General features: G+C 48.3%; 1 protein-coding gene across 2 annotated transcripts in view; it reads right to left on the bottom strand.

Moving 5' to 3' along the window:
* Positions 1 to 17,065: 17,065 nt before the first annotated feature.
* Positions 17,066 to 24,369, bottom strand: part of CRYBG2 (crystallin beta-gamma domain containing 2) — a 403,207-nt gene continuing 395,903 nt past the window's right edge. For both annotated transcript variants that reach the window (XM_078682657.1, XM_078682658.1), the window contains 3 exons: positions 23,168 to 23,326; positions 18,468 to 18,627; positions 17,066 to 17,803 (listed from right to left, as the gene is read on the bottom strand). In XM_078682657.1, coding sequence (XP_078538783.1) covers positions 17,715 to 17,803; positions 18,468 to 18,627; positions 23,168 to 23,326 — 408 coding nt within the window. In that variant the 3' untranslated portion in view covers positions 17,066 to 17,714. The remainder of the gene's footprint in view (positions 17,804 to 18,467; positions 18,628 to 23,167; positions 23,327 to 24,369) is intronic.

Below are 24,369 nucleotides of genomic sequence, written 5' to 3'. Positions count from 1 at the left end.
ACCGCGCCCAGCGCCAGGACCCCTGGCCCCCGACGATGCCAGCCAACTCGACAGACTTACGACGCTGCCACCCTCAACGCACTCAAACCCAACCTGAACCCAGCCTGCTACCGAGCCACCCCGAAACGCACCCACGGACCCTTCACCTGCCAAGCCTGCAAGTTCACCTGCCTCCGGACCATCACCGCACCCGAAAGGCCAGGCACCAGCAACAACCACCTCAAGTGCATCCTGCTCAACACCGGCTCCGTCCACAGACATGCCGTCGAACTCTGGAACCTGCTCGACACAACATCACCAGACGTCGCCTTCCTCACGGAAACATGGATGAACGCCTCCTCAGCCCCCGACATCGCCATTGCCATCCCGGACGGATACAAGATCACCCGGAGGGATCGCGTCAACCAGACATCGCCATCGTCCACAGGAACACCATCCGCATCACGACCAACTCCGACGACACCCTCACCGCCGCCGAGCACCTCCACTTCCAGATACACACCGACCCCAAGACCACCCTCAGAGGCACTCTCATCTACAGACCCCCCTGGACCGTGCACACAATTCAGCGAAGCCATCGCAGACTTCATCAGCCCGCACGCCCTCGCCTCCTCTGACTACATCCTCCTAGGGGACCTCAACTTCCACCTGGAGAACAACAACGACAGCAACACCACCACCCTGCTGGACAACCTCGCCAACCTCGGACTCAAGCAACTGGTGAACACCCCCACCCACTACGCCGGCCACACGCTTGACCCCATCTTCTCCTCCAGAAAGCACATCTCCTTCAGCCACTCCACTGGACTTCACTGGACTGATCACAGCTGCGTCCACTTCAGCTTCAAGAGAACCACGACACACCACCACCCGCAACAGGTTCCCCGCAGGAGCTGGAGCAGGATCATCTCCGACCAGATCACCACCTCCCTCAGCCAGGACCCTCCCACCAACACGACGGACCCGAACGAAGCAGCCCGCATCTTCACACAGTGGCTCATCAACTGCACTGACGACCTCGCACCACTGAAGAACCCTCCCAGCAGACACGGCAGCAAAAAAGCCTCGTGGTTCACCAACAAACTCAAAAGATCCAAGAAAAACTGCCGCACCCTCGAAAAAGCCTGGCACCACGACCAGACCACAGAAAACATGACCGCCCTCAAGAACGCCACCTGCACACACCACCAGCTGATCCACACCACCAAAAGGACAACATTCAAAGAACGTCTGGACAACAACACCCACAACAGCAAGGAACTCTTCAGCATCGTCAAAGAGCTCTCCAACCCCAGCACCGGAAACAACGACATCACACCCTCGCAAGACCTCTGCGACTCACTCGCCTCCTTCTTCCACCGCAAGATCGCCGACATACACAACAGCTTCGATGCACCAACCACGCACCCAACCACCGAAACAACGTCCCCCACCACCACCCTCCGCAACTGGACCCCGGTCAGCACCGAAGACACCACCCGCACAATGAACACCATCCACTCCGGATCCCCAACCAACCCCTGCCCCCACCACGTCTTCAACAAGGCCGACTCCATCATCGCACCCCAACTCCGGAACATCATCAACATCTTCTTCAACACCGCCACCTTCCCAGAGAGCTGGAAGCATGCTGAGCTCAGCGCCCTCCTGAGGAAACCGACAGCAGACCCCACCGACCTCAGGAACTTCCGCCCCATCTCGCTCCTCCCTTTTCCTGCCAAAGTCATCGAGAAGACCGTCAACATACAGCTCGCCGCCTTCCTCGAGACGAACGATCCGGTTTCCGAGCCAACCACAGCACCGAGACCGCCCTCATCGCAGCCACCGACGACATCAGATCCCTGCTTGACAATGGGGAAACAGCTGCCCTCATCCTCCTGGACCTCTCTGCAGCATTCGACACAGTCTGCCACCGCACTCTAATACAGCGCCTCAGCAACATCGGAATCCAAGGCAAAGCACTGGAGTGGATCATCTCATTCCTTGCCGGAAGAACCCAGAGAGTCTGCCTCCCCCCGTTCCGATCCGCGGCCACCAAAGTCATCTGCGGCGTACCTCAAGGATCCTCGCTCAGCCCCACCCTCTTCAATGTCTACATGAGCCCCCTTGCAGCCATCGCACTTCAACACAACCTTAACATCATCTCCTACGCCGACGACACCCAGCTATCCTCTCCCACACCAACAACCCTGCCAACGCCAGAGCCAGCCTACACGAGGGAATGAAGGACATCGCCGAATGGATGAAGAACAGCCGCCTGAAGCTGAACTCAGACACGACGGAAGTCCTCATCCTGGGATCATCCCCCTCCGCCTGGGACAACTCCTGGTGGCCCCCTGCCCTGGGCACCACCCCCAAGCCAACGGACCACGCACGAAACCTGGGCTTCATCCTGGACTCCGCCCTCTCAATGACATGACAAGTCAACGCCGTCTCTCTCGTCATCCTGTTTCAACACCCTGCGCATGCTCCGAAAGATCTTCCGATGGATCCCCACCGAAACCAGGAAGACGGTCATCCAGGCACTCGTCACCAGCCGAATGGACTACGGGAACACCCTCTATGCGCGAGCCACTGCCAAACTACAGAAAAGACTTCAACGCATACAGAACGCCTCCGCACGACTCGTCCTGGACATCCCACGCCACAACCACATCTCCGCCCACCTGAGAGACCTGCACTGGCTTCCCGTCAGCAAGAGTATCACGTTCAGACTCCTCACCCACGCACACAAGGCTCTCCACGACCTGGGCCCCAAGTACCTCAACAACCGCCTCACTTTCTACACGCCCACCCTCCAGCTGCGATCGATCAGCCTCGCCCTCGCCACCGTACCACGCATCCGCAGAGCCACCGCCGGAGGAAGATCGTTCTCCTACCTTGCGTCCAAGACATGGAACTCCCTCCCCATTCACCTACGGCTGACCCAGGACCATCTCTCCTACAGGAAGCAACTCAAGACCTGGCTTTTCGAGCAGTAACGGACCCCTCCCCCCCAGCGCCTTGAGACCCTTCCGGGTGAGTAGCGCGCTTTACAAATTGTTCTGATTGATTGATTGATTGATGCTAGTATTTACATAATAAATTATTTCTGTGCAGGACTTCCTGACATCAGGACATGTGCTAACTGTATCTGACTCTTTTCAAGCCTCAGCTTCTTCCATAGGCTTAGGTGCATTAAATGTCAGGATCTATAGAACACAGGGGATGGGACCCCTTTGGACAACTTGCTGTTTGGACATCACGCTGGCAGCCATTGGGGGAGTAGGTAATTGTCGAGGGCACCAGTGACCACTCTTACTCAAGGTAACCCCCCAAAAGTTTCAAAGCAGCACTGGTTCTTTTCAGAAACTTAGAAGGGTTTTTATTTTATTATGTTTTGATCTTGCAGGCCATGATCCCTGTGACTGAATCCATTCACATGGGGTCTGACATTGTTATTTATCTAATGAATATTATAAAGACAGGTTGTTCTGCGACTCCTGCGATTCATAGATTTGTGAGCCGACCTACTAGTACATAGTGCAATTTGCTAAAAAAACAGTGGTTGTAAAAAGTCAATATGCAATTTGCAACTGCCACTTATGATGACATCTGGCAATATAGCCCTACACTGGCTTACAGTGAATACCGCCTCGTTCCCTGATGACTGGAAACACTCTGAGATCAACCCTCTCATGAAGGAACCCTCAGTGGACCCCAGCGACCTCAAAAACTACAGACCCATCTCCCTACTCCCGTTCCCAGCGAAAGTCATTGAGAAAGCCATCAACAGCCAACACGCCACATTCATCGAAGAGCACAACATCCTCGACTCCTCCCAATACGGCTTCAGAAAAAAACACAGTACGGAAACTGCCCTCCTTGCCGCAACAGATGACATCCGTACCTTACTGGACAAAGGAGAAACAGCAGCCCTCATCCTCCTTGACCTCTCAGCGGCGTTCAACACTGTCTCTCACCGCACCCTAATACGCAGACTCCAAGATGCAAGGATCCAAAACAAGGCCCTTGACTGGATCCGCTCCTTCTTCTCCAACAGAACGCCGCAGGTCAGACTCCCCCCTTTCCAATCAGACCTTACACCTACCACCTGCGGAGGCCCCCAGGGGTCCTCCCTCAGCCCTACGCTCTTCAACATCTACATGGCTCTGCTTGCCCCCATCTTCAGAACCTACGGACTCAACATTGTGTCATACGCAGACAACACCCAACTCATCCTCTCCCTGTCCAACAAACCCAACACCACCAGACACAACTTTTGAGAAGGCATGGAAGCCACTGCCAAATGGAAGAAAAACAGCTGCCTACAACTAAATACAAACATAACGGAAGTACTCATCATGGGCCCAAACCCAGACACCTGGAACGACACCTAGTGGCCCCCCACCCTCGGAAGCCAGCCCACCCTACGGACCACGCACGCAACCTGGGAATCATCCTGGACTCAGAGCTCAAAATGGACTGCAAGATCAACTCCGTCTTGTCCTTCGGCTTCCACACCCTCTGCCTCCTATGTAAGATCTTCAAATGGATCCCCCTCAAACACAGAAAGACCGTCACTCGCGGCCTGGTCGCCAGCAGGCTTGACTACGGCAACGTACTCTATGCCGGAATAAACAAAAACCTCACCCACAAGCTACAGAACATCCAAAACGCCGCCACAAGACTGGTCCTCAACCTGCCAAGCCACTGCCACATCTCCCAGCACCTGCGCACACTCCACTGGCTCCCAATCAAAGCTAGAGTCACCTTCAAGATGCTAACCCACGCTCACAAGGCCCTACATGACACCGGACCAGCATACCTGAACAGCCGACTCAAATTCCACGCACCCCAAAGGACCCTACGATCAGCCCAGCTCTCCTATGCCGTGGTCCCCCGCACCAGAAAAACCAGATCGGGAGGCCGCTCCTTCTCCTTCCGCGCGGCCAGTGCCTGGAACGACTTTCCGCTCCACCTCAGACAGATAACATCGCTCCCCATCTTCGCAATAAACCTCAAAACCTGGCTCTTCGACAGACCCCCTTCTTGATGGACTGGAAGCTGCGACCTCCCCCCACACCTCCAGTGCCTTGGGACCCTTACGGGTGAGTAGTCACGCTTAACAAACACCTGATTTGATTTGATAGGTTATTCACCTTCAAAGAAATGTGGATTACCCATCAAATATTTTTTGGGATTGGCCAACTGTTCCTTCAACAGAAACTCTACACCTTTTGCCAAACTAGAAATTTAAATGCCAGGCTGTTCCCCCTTTTGACAGTTCTACTTCTGAAAAATATGGACACTGGCAGAAGATCCATCTGTCCAAATGATCAATAAGGCATCAGGTAACTGAATTGATGTACACTAAACCAGGTTTGAAGTATGTCATTCAACCTCATGCTCCTTACCAACATGCCCTATATAGGACATACTACATCCAGTAAACTTCTAGCTAAACACTTTGAGAGAGCACCTATGAACCCAATGTAAATATGAGTGATTCACCACCTTCTCAGTGGTATTAAGTGCTCTACCGATGCTGCAATATAATGCATGTAAGTCTATGAAAGAGGTTGAGGCTTGAAAAGAGGCGGATACAGTTAGCACATCTACTGACGTCAGGAGGTCATTCACCAAAATACTTTATGAAAATCCAGTTTTCAAAGAAAGCAGTATATATTTACCCAATAAAGTACTTATGGGTGCAGAGTTGCTACTACTTGGAATTCACAAATAGTTTCAGTAATACACCTGGAAAGATGCGCTAGACACAGGTCTCGAGACACACTAGTGGTAATGTCATGAGATGTTTCCATTGCTTCTATTCCACATGTGCATAGACCTAAATTACATAGATGTAAGCACTTTCAGACACACGTTTGTTTTCTTTTTCCTCCAAGGGGATGCATTTTTTACCCTAGAAGTAAGTCCTTTCTCTTATAACACCCACATTAGCATCCTGGAAGGGGACTGCACTTGGATATAGTAAATCTACAGCCATTTCCAGCAGAGAATTGGTTTCACAAGAGATTGAGAGGCATAACAAATATAAGTTTGTAGGCGTTCCCAAACATACAAGGCTAATTACACTTTGTAACGCCCATTTCTCATCGCTTGCATGGGATTGACTACTACAAGGTTTCCCACACTTGTGGCAAACTACTCCCCAGTTGTAAAACCATTTATAATGCCCAGTAACCCTTTTGTGAAATGCTGGCAGCCGTAAGAGGGGGTGTTTGCAGCTGAAAATACCAATGTAGAGTAGGCCATCTATCTCTTTTGTAGTCTCTTCACCGAATGAAGTGCTAGGCAATGTTTCAGTTAAAGTCTTTCCTTTGTTACCTGATCCCACCTAAAACATCAGGTCTAATTATTCAAGCTCTACAACACTATATTTTAGAAGGGCGGAGTGGTGGAATATCAGACTACTTACTGAGTAACATGCTACGATCAGGCATTTCTCAGCACAGGTTATGTATCGGTGCAAGACATTCCCTATTTTGATGTCAAGATGGCCTCACATGGGAAGCCAATGGAATGCCAATAGTGAAATTGGGCCTAGCATAAAACTCAGTTTGGGACTAACTAGCATAACTGACAATGAAAGGAGACTAATGAGGAACATAAATGGGGTCAAGGCGGTTGTACGACGGTACATTGCATGCCTTTTACACGTATTTCTTTGCGTTCATGTTTTTACCGTGGAAAATGCATTTAAAACCCAAGCCAATACCACACATTGTTTTTATATTTCAAAACAATGTATTTGAGGGGGGAGACCTACCTTAAATGCGTTGTATTGGCATGCGTTTTAAATGTATATACGCGGTATAAATATCAGAGCTAAAAAAATGTGTTGTAAAGGCTTTACAAGGTAAAAACCTTGTTGTAAAGGCTGTTTCCCATCCAGGCTTTCCTTTTCTTTAGATGTTGAGCTCAACAGTAAGGCAGCACTGTAGGAGGGTGGAGGCCTGACTATGGTTACCCTAGATTTTTTGCCTAGTGTTTAGCTGGTTTTGACTTAGTTGGCCTGGGATCCTGCTAATAAGGGCCCCTGGCTATCTGCTCTCTCTTTAAATTGGACTCCATGTACCCTAGGTGCATAACTAATTGGATTGGATCACCTTATCAGCCCCTGTACAGTGTACTATAGGTACCCAGGGCATAGGTGCATCCAAGGCCTACCAGGGGCTGCAGCGTATCTTTTGCCACCCCTGGATGGCCATCCAAACTGACACAACTGGCTGATCACTCAGCTGGGGCAAGGTCGTGTAATCATCCCTTGCTTAGATATAGTATACCTATATCTGAACCTATATCTGGACACATATATACCTATAAGTCACTCCTATGGCAGGCCTTAACAATCCTGGAGGCAGAGTGCTTGGTTTTTATGTGAGATGGTGCTCTAGCATGATCTGAGCCTGTCTGCAGCTTTCGGAACCTTTTCCTTATAGCTGTTCCAGGGTAGTGCCATACCATATACTCTTAAAGTGCATTATAATCCTCGCGGTTATTGCTAACTTTGGTTTGGCTTTACCAAAACATGTCGTGTAAGGTGTCATACACTTTGGAATACTACTCCGTCACCAGTTCTGGCGACGGGAGTAGCATTCCACCCTTCTAGAGGGAGAAGACATGTTACTTTACTTAAAACGCGGTTAATCCTAACCAGAGCCCCAGCATCACAAAATGGATGCTGCTGCCCCAACACAAGTCTGGCCTCCTGCTGCTGACCGAAACTCCGGCAGGGGAGGCCTGGACAAAAGGTATCCTGTCACAGGGAGGTGTTACACCACCCCAGACAGGAGATAGTGGATTGAGGCAGGCAGGGCGAGTGGAACTAGACACTGCCTGGGGCGCACAAGGCTCCCCATGCATAGCCCGGTTCAAACCGGTGCTGGGGCACTCCAGCCCCAGTCCTGGCATGAAACTGGACAAAGGAAAAGGGGTGTAACCACCCCCTTCCTGGGTCCCACCCATAGGAGGGACCTAGCAGGATATCCAGCCCCTTGATTTGGAATAAAGGTAGGAGCTGTGCCAATGGACATCAGATAATCCTGACTGAAACTTTGAAATGAAACTCTGCACCCTTCGACATCCCACTCGACGTGGAAGACTGAAGAATCTCCCTTGTGGTCAAGGAGTGACCACCCTGTGCAAACAGGCACCATCCAGCGCCCAACGGTTTGCTTTGTTGCAGTTCCCGCTGGAACTCGAGCGACAGAGATCGACAAGACCCAGCTTCCCTGACTTCTAACAGCTCGATCCACAGTCCCAGCGTATCTGAGACCCGTGGATGCGACGTGAAGCCTGGGGCCGGCCATCTTGAAAAGACTGCGAAGTGCTGACCATGCAGCTGCCGAAACTCTGGCAGGGGAGGCCTGGAGAAAAGGTATCCTGTCACAGGGAGGTGTTACACCACCCCAGACAGTAGATAGTGGATTGAGGCAGGCAGGGCGAGTGAAACTAGACACTGCCTGGGGCGCACAAGGCTCCCCATGCATAGCTCGGTTCAAACCGGTGCTGGGGCATTCCAGCCCCAGTCCTGGCGCGAAACTGGACAAAGGGAAAGGGGTGTAACCACCCCCTTCCTGGGTCCCACCCATAGGAGGGACCTAGCAGGATATCCAGCCCCTTGATTTGGAATAAAGGTAGGAGCTGTGCCAATGCACATCGGATAATCCTGACTGAAACTTTGAAACGAAACTCTGGACCCTTCGACATCCCACTCGACGTGGAAGACTGAAGAATCTCCCTTGTGGTCAAGAAGTGACCACCCTGTGCAAACAGTCACCATCCAGCGCCCAACGGTTTGCTTTGTTGCAGTTCCCGCCGGAACTCGAGCGACAGAGATCGACAAGACCCAGCTTCCCTGACTTCTAACAGCCCGATCCACAGTCCCAGCGAATCTGAGACCCGTGGAGGTGACGTAAAGCGTGGGGCAGGCCATCTTGAAAAGACTGCGAAGTGCTGACCGTGCAGCTCCTGAGGCATCCTCGAAGCTGTGCATTGGGGGTTGAGACGTCCCAGCCCCGAGCAGCTTGTGCACCGAAGATCTCCCCTCCACACTCACCGAGTGCTGCGTGGGGCCCTTTTGCATTTTCCTGCTCTACGCGTTGGTCCGGTCACTTGCCCGTTGGCTAGTGGCCCCAGTACCAACGAACCTATGAATTTACTCTGCTAGTCTGGTTGCTCCAGACTGGCCCTCGCTCTCCTGAAAAGGAGCAACCTCTCTGACCTTGCTGGTCCGAATAAGAAGCGATCTTCAAATCCTGCGTGGGTTGCATTCGCCAAGGTCTGTTAACTCCGATCTGGAAGCCGACACCGCCGACAACGAAAGCCTTTGTGGGATAGCTCGTTTTCCACTCCTGGACATCCTCGATGCCCCAGAGTCCATGTGGCAGCGGAGACAAGCTTCTCGACAACCGCCTGATTGCGCCCGACATTGCCTGGTTCCTTCCTGGTTCCATCCCGGTCACTGCCAAGTGACCCAGACTCTATTCCCTCTGCTTTCAGGTACTCTACATCTTCGATCCACCCTTGGATAAACCGGACTCTACTCTCCTGGCCGCCTGCAGCATCTTCATCTCCAGGCTCCATAGATCTCCACGACGAAACCCGACACACTTTGGCACCTATGCACCTGCTTCCTGTGGGTGAGGTAACGATCTAACACCGGTGCTCCTGTAGTGGTTTACACCTCTAGTGTCCTAGTTTAAAGTGGCTTAATTCTATTCCAGTCGGAAGACTTCCAAAGCAGTAACTTTGTAACTTTTACGCGCCATTGACTTTGCATTGGTGCATGCGTGTGCTTTTATTTATATCATTTCTAAAGTGCGCTGCAACCCTACGGGCATCCTGGCACTGCAGCACTGCACTGCACCCGAATCCCGCGGGCTACTCCCGTCCTAACTACAGTTAGTCCAGTGTAGTCCCAGCAATTCCCAAGGCCCTAGGCCTTACCATTGTTCGTAAAGTGATACTTATACCACTTATTTAGTATATGGTTTGAGTGGCTACCGGCCCTATCCACAATTGTGCAACTTTTGTATGTTTAACTGTGCTTTTGTTTAAACGCTTGTGCCTCTGTCCTCAGAAAGAGTACAGAGGATTATTCTAATAATAAATACATATATTTTTATAATATATAACTTGTGTGGTGTCCTTTCATTTGATATTACAGGATTGCATATGGTAAAGCAGCTGGCTTCACATGCCCTCTTGAGTAAAGCCTAAGACTGCTTAGTCCATGCTACCCCTAGGATAGCTTGTCTATAAGGTTGACTTACAACCACCACCATAAGGATTGTTTGGACTGATACAAGGTGCTCACTAGAATAGTGAACATCATACATCAGGACAACTTCTCACATTGGTGTGCAGCGGTTGGGATTTGAGCTTGCTGTTGTTTTACCAATTGTAATCTTATATCATTTTAAAGATCACATTAAGTACCATAGGTACATATAAACAAAGCTTAATATACTTAAGTTCTACTGAACTTAGTAGTTGTAGACCAAAGGGCTTAGCACACCCTGACTACAACTCACTAGCAAGGTTCTAGTAGGAAAACACATAGTGTAGGTAAGCGCATCACTTACACCTCACTAGAGTCATGTCTGGCACAGGTGAGCAAAGCAGTGCTCTGCCTGTGACAGGTGACCTTACCAAGGCACCTTCCAACTATGACAAACTCAGCTTCAGGGACTTGAGTGTCTTGTGCCTTACAAGGGGGCTTAAAAAGGGTCACAACCCTACCATCTCAATCCTGATAGGAATCTTAGAGACAGATGACCTTGAGAGGGCTAATGCAGGCCCCTCAGGTCCTACAGGAGAAGGAGAAAACCTCCCAGGTGAGGCCCTAACCCCAGAGGTGGTGGATGTGGAGGTTGACAATGATCAAGACTCAGATCAAGAAGCTAGCCAGGTCCAGGTCAGAAGACTTAGCCAGGCTAATGTCAGCTTACATGGGAATGGAGAGGTGAACCACCTCCCCAGACCTAATAGCAGAATACTCCCAGGTAATAGAAGAGATAGATCCCTTTCCAGGGACTCTAACAATTCTAATACCACAAGAGCTTCTCAGAGGGGAATGACTTCACCTCAGAGGAGAGAGCATAGGGCTAGAATGAAGGCTGTCGAACTCCAAATAGAGAGAGAGGAGGTGGCCCTGGCCCAAGCTAAACTTGCTATAGCAAGGGAAAAAAAATTAAGTGGATCAGATTCCACTGGTGGCAGCAATATCCCTAGAGATAAAGACAGGTCCTATGCCAATAGAAACCTGACAAAGATTGTGCCCCCCTATAAAGAAGGGGATGACATCCACAAATGGATGACTGCTCTGGAGAGGGCCTGCATGGTACAGCAGGTTCCCCAAAATCAGTGGGCAGCAATCTTATGGCACTCCTTTTCTGAGAAAGGGAGAGATAAGCTCCTCACAGTTAGACCTGAGGATGCTAAAAACTACACTGTCCTGAAGAGTGCTCTTATTGATGGGTTTGGCCTACCCACTGAGCAATACAGGTTGTTGTTCAGAGATACCCAAAAAGCTCAGACTCAGGACTGGACTGATTTTGTAGATTGTACTACTAAGGCTCTGGAAGGTTGGTTACTTGGCAGCAAAGTACATGACTATACAGGATTGTATAATTTGATTATGAGGGAGCAGATCCTTAGTAATTGTCAAAAACAGCTTTTGCACCAGCACCTGGTGGACTCAGATCTGACCTCTCCCCAAGAATTGGGTAAGAGGGCAGACAAATGGGTCAGAACCATGATTAGGCCTAAGAATCATGGTAATGACCAAAAGAAGGATAATTCCAAGGCTCAAGAGAAAGGTGGGGATAAATCAAAAGACAAATCTCCCACAGGGCCCCAAAACTCCAATGGGGGGGGTGGGTCCCAAGACACTTCCTCTACCCAAAAGAAGCCTTATTGCCATGCCTGTAAAACGCCTGGCCATTGGAAGACTGATAGCAGTTGCCCAAAGAACAACTATAAAGAAAATGTTCCTCCAAGTACTACTCCAACACCTCCTGTTACTACTAGTGGTAATCCCCCAGGTGGTGGGGGCACCCCCAAGAATTTGGCTGGGTTTACTTTTGGAACTCATGTGGACTCTGGCCTAACCAGGTCCCCTACTACAGCTACTCTTGTCTGTGAGAATGGCATGGGGTTTGCCAACTTCACTGCTTGCCCAAACACTTTGAGCAAGTACAGACAGGAGCCCCTCATCAATGGTCAGAAAGTTGAGGCCTATAGAGACACAGGGGCTAGTATCACTATGGTGACTGAGAATCTAGTCCCCTCAAGGCAACTTTTACCTGGTGCCACATACCAGGTGACCAATATTGATGGAGTGCAGACAAACCATCCCATGGCAGTAGTAAATCTCAGCTGGGGAGGTGTCACTGGCCCCAAGAGAGTGGCAGTGTCTACAAACTTGCCTGTAGACTGTCTACTGGGGAATGATTTGGAAATCTCAGCCTGGGCTGAGGTTGAACAAGAAACCCATTCTAAAATGGTAAATCTCCATGGAAAGGTTAGGGGGCTGTGATGGCCACAGCCCCAATCCAAGATGTCCACCCTGAAAAGGTTGGTAGGGCTGTGCAAGTCTCAGCCCCATCGTCAGCAGACTCCCTTCCTAGACAGATTAGCAGGGCTGTGATGGTAACAGCCCATACCCAAACTGAGTCCCTTCCTGAAAAGGTTGGTGGGGCTGTGATGGCCACAGCCTAAACTCAAACAGATTAATGTTTTGTGAAGCCTGAAACTATGGATCACTCCACACAAACAGAGAGCATTGAGGAGGAAGATAAATCTCCCTCCCACCAGACTTTAGGAAAGGATCAGCCTCCTCAGGGTACTGATCTTACCCCTTGTGAAGAAACTGCCCCAGAGGTAGTCAGGCCTAGCCTGACAGAGCCCCTGATGTCAGTGGACCCTTCCAAGGTGGGACCCAGTCTGGAGCAGGTAACCTGCCCCTCTCGACCCTGCCTCGGTCAGCCCAGGGCTGCAGGGGTCAAGGAGGCCAGTGAACCCCAAAGGGCCCCCTGCCCAATAAAAACACCCCATCAGCAGATTAGGGGAACCAAAGCTAGCAGCCCTAGCAAGGTGAACATTTTGAAAACTCCTGAGGGATCCCCCTTACACCTAGTTAGGGACCTCCCCCAGATGGACACTGTTGGGCACAGCCAAACCTGGGACCCAAAGGCCTCAAACCTGACCTGTCCCTCCAGTAAGCCAACAAAAGGGACCGAGCCTCCAGCTGTAGGCAGTCAGAGGTTGACCCTGAGGGCACAGTGCAACTCAGTCAAGGAAAGAAAGGCACACATGGTGGAAGATGATTGGAGGAAGCTCAGCCCTACATTAGTGGAGCCTCACTTCAGTACTCCATCTCAACACCAGCCTTTTACTTTGCCAAAACACACCACAGGTAGTAATTCCCCATGGTGGAGACCCTCTGATACCCCTAGGGTGAGGGATTACTTGGTGGACCATGACGCAGGGGGTAACCATGCCAGTGCAGGTTCCTCCTTATATGGCAACTCAGGTAATATAGGCGTACCTGGCCAAGGATAGCCTTATCTCCTTTCGTTTGGGGGGGGGGTTATGTAGGAGGGTGGATGCCTGGCTATGGTTACCCCAGATTTTTTCCCTAGTGTTTAGCTGGTTTTGACTTAGTTGGCCTGGGATCCTGCTAATCAGGGCCCCAGGCTATCTGCTCTCTCTTTAAAATGGACTCCATGTACCCTAGGTGCATAACTAATTGGATTGGATCACCTTATCAGCCCCTGTACAGTGTACTATAGGTACCCAGGGCCTAGGTGCATCCAAGGCCTACCAGGGGCTGCAGCATATCTTTTGCCACCCCTGGCTGGCCATCCAAACTTACACAACTGGCTGATCACTCAGCTGGGGCAAGGTTGTGTAATCACCCCTTGCTTAGATATAGTATACCTATATCTGGACACATATATACCTATAAGTCACTCCTATGGCAGGCCTTAACAATCCTGGAGGCAGAGTGCTTGGTTTTATGTGAGATGGTGCTCTAGTATGAGCTGAGCCTGTCTGCAGCTTTCGGAACCATTTCCTTATAGCTGTTCCAGGGTAGTGCCATATCATATACTCTTAAAGTGCATTATAATCCTCGCGGTTATTGCTAACTTTGGTTTGGCTTTACCAAAACATGTCGTGTAAGGTGTCATACACTTTGGAATACTACCCCCTCGCCAGTTCTGGCGACTGGGGTAGCATTCCACCCTTCTAGAGGGAGAAGACATGTTACTTTACTTAAAACGCGGTTAATCCTAACCAGAGCCCCAGCATCACAAAATGGATGCTGCTGCCCCGACACAAGTCTGGCCTCCTGCTGCTGACCGAAACTCCGGCAGGGGAGGCCTGGACAAAAGGTATCCTGTCACAGGGAGGTGTTACACCACCCCAGACAGGAGATAGTGGATTGAGGCAGGCAGGGCGAGTGGAACTAGACACTGCCTGGGGCGCACAAGGCTCCCCATGCATAGCCCGGTTCAAACCGGTGCTGGGGCACTCCAGCCCCAGTCCTGGCATGAAACTGGACAAAGGAAAAGGGGTGTAACCACCCCCTTCCTGGGTCCCACCCATAGGAGGGACCTAGCAGGATATCCAGCCCCTTGATTTGGAATAAAGGTAGGAGCTGTGCCAATGGACATCAGATAATCCTGACTGAAACTTTGAAATGAAACTCTGGACCCTTCGACATCCCACTCGACGTGGAAGACTGAAGAATCTCCCTTGTGGTCAAGGAGTGACCACCCTGTGCAAACAGGCACCATCCAGCGCCCAACGGTTTGCTTTGTTGCAGTTCCTGCTGGAACTCGAGCGACAGAGATCGACAAGACCCAGCTTCCCTGACTTCTAACAGCTCGATCCACAGTCCCAGCGTATCTGAGACCCGTGGATGCGACGTGAAGCCTGGGGCCGGCCATCTTAAAAAGACTGCGAAGTGCTGACCATGCAGCTCCTGAGGCATCCTTGAAGCTGTGTATTGGGGTTTGAGAAGCCCCAGCCCCGAGCAGCTCATGCACCGAAGATCACCCCTCCACACTCACCGAGTGCTGCGTGGGGCCCTTTTGCATTTTCCTGCTCGACGCGTTGGTCCGGTCACTTGCCCGTTGGCTAGTGGCCCTCACTCCCCTGAAAAGGAGCAACCTCTCTGACCTTGCTGGTCCGAGTAAGAAGCAATCTTCAAATCCTCCGTGGGTTGCATTTGCCAAGGCCTGTTAACTCCGATCCGGAAGCCGACACCGCCGACAGCGAGAGCCTTCGTGGGACAGCTCGTGATCCACTCCTGAACATCCTCGATGCCCCAGAGTCCACGTGGCAGCGGAGACAATCTTCTTGACAACCACCTGATTGCGCCCGACATTGCCTGGTTCCTTCCTGGTTCCATCCCGGTCACTGCCAATTGACCTAGACTCTGTCCCCTCTGCTTTCAGGTACTCTGCATCTTCGATCCACCCTTGGATCCAACCGGACTCTTCTCTCCTGGCCACCTGCAGCATCTTCATCTCCATGCTCCATAGATCTCCACAACGAAACCCGACACACTTTGGCACCTATGCACCCGCTTCCTGTGGGTGAGGTAACGATCTAACACCGGTGCTCCTGTAGTGGTTTACACCTTTAGTGTCCTAGTTTAAAGTGGCTTAATTCTATTCCAGTCGGAAGACTTCCAAAACAGTAACTTTGTAACATTTACGCAACATTGACTTTGCATTGGTGCATGCGTGTGCTTTCAGCACTGCACCCAAATCCCGCGGGCTACTCCCGTCCTAACTACAGTTAGTCCAGTGTAATCCCAGCGATTCCCAAGGCCCTAGGCCTTACCATTGTTCGTAAAGTGATACTTATACCACTTATTTAGTATATGGTTTGAGTGGCCACCGGCCCTATCCATAATTGTGCAACTTTTGTATGTTTAACTGTGCTTTTGTTTAAACGCTTGTGCCTCTGTCCTCATAAAGAGTACAGAGGATTATTCTGGTAATAAATACATATATTTGTATAATATATAACTTGTGAGGTGTCCTTTCATTTGATATTACAGGATTGCATATGGTAAAACAGCTGGCTTCACATGCGCTCTTGAGTAAAGCCTAAGACTGCTTAGTCCATGCTACCCCTAGGATAGCTTGTCTATAAGGTTGACTTACAACCACCACCATCAGGGTTGTTTGAACTGATACAAGGTGCTCACTAGAATAGTGAACATCATACATCAGGCCAATTTCTCACAAGCACTCAAAATGTATTTTCAGTTGTTAGATAAGAAAAGCATCTCTTCTATCAACTCAATGTTAGAGCATGAATCTGGAAAGGTGGAATCGTCTTTTTAGAAGTCAAAGACAGTCCTCCATCTTAAACAAAAATCCCACTTCCTATAGAACTTCAGCTTACACTTTTGTGTATATCTAAATCCACCAAGCCAACTCCAATGAGATAGTGTTACCTAAGGATAGATGTTCCCACCTCAACCTTCGCTTTCTCTTCCAATATGTTGTGTACTTTCATATCAAGACACAGGGCTGCCTATCCCACTGTATCATCTCATCCATACACAGTACTAAAACAGGACACCAAAGAGATACCTATGCTCGTACTCATCGTGAGTGTCTTGAGAATGTTCGATGTCAATCTGCTACAGTTGCAAGAGATGGATCATTACTGAGATATAACCCAGCATCGAGATAAGTGGAAAGTTTAGTCAGATAATAATTAGGATAATACTTTGCCTATAGAGAATTTAAAGGGAATAAGCCAAGACAGCACCATGATTGCCTGACATCCAAAATTGGGCATTATGAAAAAGACCTGAAAATAGAAACCATGAATGGTTGTTCAGCTTCGCTTACGTTACTTTTACTATTTTTTCAGAGATTTCTGGTTTCAAAGTAATCTGGAGTAATTGCTTCCACTAAAGGTAAATTTCCCATCAATGGGAGACACGCCTGAATAGAGCTGTGTGTCTAGGGAATACCCACAGCATAAACCAGAGCAATGCATCAGAATATGGGACTGAGACCAGGAATTAAAAAATAGATCTTATATTACAGACAGTTTTTGTCAAACATGCACATACATACAATGGACAGGTGTCCTGTAAGCCCAGAAGGGCGAAGTCATAGAGTCGGGGAAGCATCCCACAGGATGTCCTAGTGACAAAGTCACATGAACTAATACACGGTGGTGGGATTCATCCCACTGTTCACCCACATCCATGCCTGATAGCCTCCAATGAGACTCCAACAGGATCCAAGGCAGAATCTGTAATGCTTTGGAAATAGAGAGGTATCTGAGCATATAGAGTCAATAGCATAACAGTATGTAATCATTTGCAACTTTAGGGCAGACACCAGAAACTGCAGGGCAGTAGTGCGAGCGCTTCATTGACTTTCTGCAGCATGGCCTGTCCATTCCAACAGTCTTTCGGTCCCTTTCCATGAGGCACAGCTGAAACAGGTCCTTGTGATAGCGTCAGCACAAAGCCATGTGAAGATGGCTGCAGCGTTTGGGAGGCATGTCATCTAGACAGTGTTATGCCCTCTGGGCTTCTGTTATATGATATGGCGAGTTTCGCTGAAAGACGACTAGTGGAAGAATCTACTCCTAGCGCCTGCTTCCAAGAGGAGGAAGAGTCCCTTCTCTCTATCCTTCAATGGAACAGTGGAGCCACCTCTTCATAGCACTTCTATGGTCCACAGTTGCGTTGGTCTCTCTTCGGCCACGTCCCAGAGGACCGCATTGTCCCGGTCGTAGACCTGCCCCCCTGGGAAAGAAAAAACACTCATTCAATTAGCAGGGATGGCAGTGTTACCCCGTTACTATATTTTATTTAAAAATAACAATGATGATACTATTACTACTACTCATAATAATTGACACCACTAACGATTAACAGGAATTATACTAACATTAACGGATACTGATATCGTGTGGAATGACTATACCTTAAAAATAATATTATTAAAAATAAAAAATAAAAATATTAATTATAACAATAACTGATACTAATCATAACTTACAACAGGCAATATTGCAATGTACAACAATGATTACTTGAGGCGGTTTAGTGAACGGAAAGCTGGTTTTTTTAAGTACAAACTTCATAACTGTCACTTTCACTGATTTTTGGCTGCATTCTTTCCCATTTTGGGATGTTGGAGGAGGAGATGTTCTGTGATTTTGCACATCTCGAGAGAGCTGCAACCTCCTCGGCCTTCAAGTGCATGAGCCGTTGCACCTGCTCTGTAAGAGCCAAAAAGGTGTAGTAGCTGGCACTGTCCACGCGGCAGAGATGTGGCAACCCTTCCCCCTGCCCAGGCAGTTCCAGCCTTCACCATGCAATTCATTGTGGTTTAACTCAAGAGATCTACCATTGAAAAGGCTTTCTCAGCCTTCCACAGCATCTCTCACTTGCCCAGCCAGGTTACCTTTTACATCCAGGATCATGCCATCGAACATCTGGTTGCAGATGTGCCCATTGGAATCAATTCTCCAGGTCTGGTACGGAATGCGATTCTGGGACCACAGCACCACTTTAGCTCCATTTTGAGCAGATCCGATCAACTGCAGGCTCATGTCCGGGGCCACCTGAAAAACCAGCAAAAAAGGCAACAATCAGATACGATGTTTCAAGAGTGTGCTTGCATAAATATCTGAAGGTTTTTGGGGGAGATATTATTGCAGTTTGCAAAGTCTGCGTGAAGTTGCACGCTAACAAGCCCACTGGGGGCACTGAAATAACAGGCAAAAACTAAGACAAATAAGTGAGAACACGAAAGAGGGTACAAGGAAGGCATAGACTGGAAGTGGTGGCATTGCCCAAGAAATGTATAATCTGCATAGGAAATGAAACCAGTGGTCAATGTTGGGAAAGGTTTACTGCAAAATGTGATAGCGGTGCACAAGTATGAATAGAGCCTAAACAAAAAGGGCGACACACATGAAAAACATCCCAGATGGGAAGTGATAACAGGTTACAGGAATGGAAATAGATTGAGAAAAAGTCACTGTGACGTACACGGGAGGAAGAAGCATAAACAGGAAGTGATGGATGGGTAGGGGCCTGGAGAGGAAGTGAAGGTGGGAAGAAAGTAAAAGCAGTATAAACCCTGGTGAAAAAGGTGAGCAGGAGATAAGTGAAATACGCATGTAAAAACAGAGGCAGCACACAATTGTTGTTTCCAGCGAAGAGGACTCACGCCCTTGGCAGCAGAGGTGAATTGTTCCTTCCTCTCTTTGCGAGGGTTCCAGGAAGTGCGGATGAAAGGCTGCTTCGTCTTTGTTGGAGGGCTCAGGGATAACAGATGCAAGGCATCTTCCATTCTGTGGAAGGGCTCCTGGGGCACTGGTTAAAGGTTCCTTGCTCTGCGCGAAAGCTTTGATGGGAGTGCCATTGTAAGGCAACTTCCTCTCTGTGGTGGGGCTCCTGAGAGAAGCGATGCAAGGCGGCTTCCTCTCTGTGGAGGTTCTCGTGGAAGTACTGATATAAGGTGGCTTCCTCCCTCTGCATGGGCTCTTGGGTGCAGATCAAAGACTGTTTCCTCTCTGTTCAAGAGCTTATGCGAGTATTGATGCATGGCTGCTTCCGCTTTCCATATGGGATCTTGGGAGCAGATATATAACATTGCTACGTGTCTGTGGAAGTGCGTATGCAAGCCTCTTTCTTCTCTGGGGAAGTATAGATGCAATGGTGCTGCAAGGCTGCTTTCTCTCGGGGGAGGTTCTCCTGGAAGTACAGCAATGCGGCTTCCCCCTTCTGCATGGGCTCTTGGGTGCAGATCCAAGACTGCTTCCTGCCTGTGGAAGGGCTCAAGCGAGTACTAATGCATGGCTGCTTCCTCTTTCCGTATGGGCTCTTGGAAGTAGAGATGCAAGGATGCTGCGTCTCTGTGGAAGGGTGAATGCACGTACTGATGCAAGCCCCCTTCCTCTCTGTGGTAGTGCAGGTACAAAGTTGCTGCAAGTCTGCTGCCTCTCCATGGAAGGGCTCTTTAGAGAACACATGCCAGGTTCCTTCCTCTCACCTCTGGAAAGGTTCTTTGAAGTAGAGGTGCAAGACTCCTTCCTCCACAGGAGGGCTCTTGGCAGTAAATGTGTGGGAGGGCTCTTGTGATTTACAAGTTTCCTTCCTCTGTGTGGAAGTGTTTATGGGGGTACCAAAACAAAGCTCTTTCCTCTTTGTGAAATGGATCTTGGGAGTTCAGTTGCAAGGCTCCTTCATTTCCTTTAAAGGGCTCTCGAGATCTATGAGAGATCTGCTGCTACCAGAAGTCCAGTGAGTTGCTCATCAGCAAACTGTAATCAGAACAAACTGGGGTATGAGGGCACAGGTGAGGTGAGGGATGACGAGAAACCCAAAGCTTTGTTAAGTACGCTTGACTGCAAGTGTGGTGCTTATATGTATGTGCACACCCCTGTAGTGATCTTTTGACATCACTGATCTCCTTTGACACAAATATGACACTGGGACCCCAGTGCACTGCATTTCAGACTCAGCCCCCGCTGACATTAACCTTTGTGTGGCACAAAGGGTACAATGATAGGTGACCATCACCTCAAAGCAGTGTTTCCCAAACCATGGGTCACTTCCCACAGGTGGGTCAGGAGCCAATATTCGATGGGTTGTGAAAAATAAGGTGGTCCTTTAAATTCTAAATTTAGCTTGTCACATTTGTTGCACTTGAAAGACAGAGGTCAAATGTCAGGCCATGTCTTCTGACAAATTGATGTTTATGTGTTTTTTAACACGGGAATTGGCATTCACAAACTCTTCTCACTTTGCAATCATAGAAACAAAGTACAGTGAATTAGGTGGCAATATTATTGTGTACACCAATGTGAAAACAAAGGCTGTAGGATGTCATTTTTTGTAACACACAACAAAATGTAAACACCTCTAAATGAACTGTACACATTCAGCAGATAGGAAAGCAAAACAAAAATTAAGCACCGTTTTTTACAATTCTGAAGTTTGATGGAAACAAAGACTTCTATAGGAACGAAACAAATCACGATACTTTACTTGGTAATGCACAAATTATAAATAGTCACTGAACCCTGATTTCCACACATTATCATTGGTATGCAATATAGTTTTATCAATAAAACTGTATGTCTGTGTAAACGTAGTGACCATTTTAATAGAAAAGGTGCTTTCTGTAAATGCCTCATGTCCATTAAAGCTAGATAGGTCGCAAGAGTTTGTTGTTTTTTAAAGTAAGTCGTGGTTCAGAAGGGATGTATGACATTACAACGCATGCTTTTACATCGCATGCTTTTACAACGCGGTTTTTACAACGCATGCCTTTACAACGCATAGTGCTTTGGGGCGCTGGATAGTGAATTGTTTAATTTACTATTCCAACTCCAGTCCCCGTGGATAGTAGGGAAGGTGTTGGATAGTACATTAAACCTATTCCCTATCCTAGAGCGCCCCCCAGTGCAATGCGTTGTAATGGTTTGCGTCGTAAAGGCACTGCGTGGTAAAAGTTGCGTTGTAAAGGATGTTTCCCCTTGAGAAGCACTGCTCTTCAGTGCATTCAGATAAAGTACAGCAATAGGTGCCTATCACTGATGGGTGCTTCTAGTATTAGCACAGTGATAGATGGCTGTCACTCTACAATGCTGCCAGAAAGAGAGCTGCCAGACAGAGTCTGTCTGTCTCTCAAGTGTGATGCCAAGAAAGAGTAGCAAACGGACAGGCATGGAATGATTGAAGAGATCTGCTATACACCGCTGCCCACCGGATGTCTCTAATCCAGTCTACCACCATTGCCCATGACTAAGTTTTGTCCAATTACCACTTTTAACCATGAACTGTAGGTCCATCTCTCACAATTCTTCATCATCACATCCATCTGACAGATCTAACACGCTAACCGCAGCTTGATCATCATGCACAACACGGAAACACCTACACTAAGGAGAACATTCTTCCGGCCAATCTAACCAAAAACCCAACATGGTGTAGCATGCTACCCGTGCAAGTGAGCACTTGATATATGGGTAGTAAGGATAATGTACATATAATTTATATTAATGTTCTCGCTCTCTTATCAGCATGATACTGTATGCAATCTTGACAAGACTCCTTCCACAACCTAGCCCTAAACTGCTGCATGAACCTAGAAATGACATTTGTCTTACTATTTTCTATAACTCCTCTCTCTTCACCTATATTCTCAGGCATGATCTAGTCTCAGCTTAATTCCGCTTATTCAAAATGCATGACCTGTAGTTTAAATGTATCTCCTGTCAATTGCTCACCTCACATCTCTAATCTTATATTGTATCCTAGGTCTTACCAGACACTGTATACTGTCTATATTCTATTATCCTCGATACTACCACCCCACAAATTATATTGCATGAACTCACGGATCTCTTCCTAATTGACCATAGTGAACTGCTGTTAAATTCACTACAATGAAATTGGCTTAGAAATGGAATAGGTTGAGAACACAAGACTAAAGCCAAAGACCATTGAAATAACCACTAACATTAGGTTCCAAAGTAGAATGCTACTCACCATACAGTGTTTCAATACCTCATCAGATAACTTTGAATTCTTGGATCAGAGATAGAAATATTAGGATCAATGAATGAGTCTAGGTTAAACGCTGACATCTCTAACTAGTAAATCGACCTTTGCTCTATGGTATAGGCCGGAGATCATATGAAAGTTACCCGATAACCTGTGCCCAAAAGAATGCATTTATCTTTGCACATATTAAGACAATCTGATGGAATATTGGTCCGAAGGTAGCACAGGTTTTCACCCCTTCTGTAAAATCCTTTCTGGGTGTCATCAAGCAAGTTTGGGTCCCATCAGCATTTCAAGACCCCACTATGACTATAAAGCACAGATAAACTTGGAAAAACAGAGGAAGTAGTCAAGAGCCATGCTGTATTCCCTGTTGTTACTGACGGAAACTAAGCAAGAGTTCAGACAGTGTGAGTGTGTGCAACTGTAAACCACCAACACCCACGTTTTTACGCGAGTGCACATGCACATCTTGGCATGGTGCCTCTCCATATGTGCCAATCTGTGCTTCTTTCTGAGTGTACCAGCTATTGTTTGCACTGCAGGCAGGGATTTCTAGGTTGTAGTTACACATTGTGCACTTACGTGGTTTTTAATGCGCCCTTCCTCATAATACCAGATTAGCCGGGCCTGGTCACTCGGCTCCGACACCAGTACCCGCGCAGCCTTCATATCTTCTGTGTCCTCATTGATGCAAAGGAACTGCTGCAGTGCCCGGTTCCGCACATGGAAGTAAACCCGTCTCTGCAAGAAAGAGTGGGTAAGAGACAAAGAGTTCCTCTTGTGTTGCGCTCTTTCTGTCTACACAGTGCAAAAGGGAGAGGATGTGGCTTAACGGCTAGAGGAGTCCAGTTAGAAGCGGGGAAACCAGGTTAGAGCCTGGCGGGAGGCTCGAACACCCAGTGATTCTGGGCCAATCACTAAGGGGCATATTACCAACAACTAGTGATAATTTTTGTCTCTAACTTGTTTAGAGACAAAAATTATCGCCGCAAATCGGCGATTTTTATCGCAGATAAACCTTGCTATTAGCAAGGTTTATCGCAAATGCGATAAAAAACGGCCGCAATGCATGAATATCGCTGAAAAGTCAGCGATATTCATGCATTATCGAGCAAATGCTCTTAGCCATGTTATCCACCTCCCATTGGATAACATGGCTAAGAACTGCTCAGGGCAGGTGTTAGCTTTTGGAGATATTCGCGCTTAGCGCGAATATCTCCAAAAGTTGGTAATAGGAGATAGCGATGTTAGCGACTGTTTCCAGTCGCTAACATCTTGGCACGCCCACTTGGCATGTCATTAGTGATAAATATCACTGACATGCAAAGTGGGGCCCATGATGGTCGCTATCTCCTATTAGCTGTCGCTAACTGGTGTTAGCGACAGCTTGGTAATAGGGAGATAATTTTATCTCCACTTTCTTGGCTTTTAAAGCCAAAAATGCGGAGATAAAACCCCTTGATAATATGCCCCTAAATCTCCCCGCGCCTAAAAATGAATGTGTCCGTCTGTAATGCCATTGCTGCTCATGTAAAGAGCTCTGATATCTTCAGCCTGAGTTTGTGCTGTATAAAACTGCCCCAAAAATGTTTCCAGCCACTGTGAAGCGGACTTTCCTACAATAATATATCTGAATCTGATGCAGTATTATCAACTCTTCAGCGCAAACTTCCTGTTGAGAAATCAGGAGACTGATACAGGAAATGGAAAATGTCCCAAACTGCCATGTAAAATTAAATGACAATAAATGGAGGGGCCTGTTCACTAGTGCACCATCCGTTTGC

This window comes from Lissotriton helveticus, chromosome 3_1 (genome assembly GCF_964261635.1).
Source record: "Lissotriton helveticus chromosome 3_1, aLisHel1.1, whole genome shotgun sequence".
In the NCBI taxonomy this organism is placed as follows: Eukaryota; Metazoa; Chordata; class Amphibia; order Caudata; family Salamandridae; genus Lissotriton; species Lissotriton helveticus.
The sequence above is the reverse complement of the archived record's forward strand: the minus strand, read 5'-3'. Positions and strand labels throughout refer to the sequence as shown.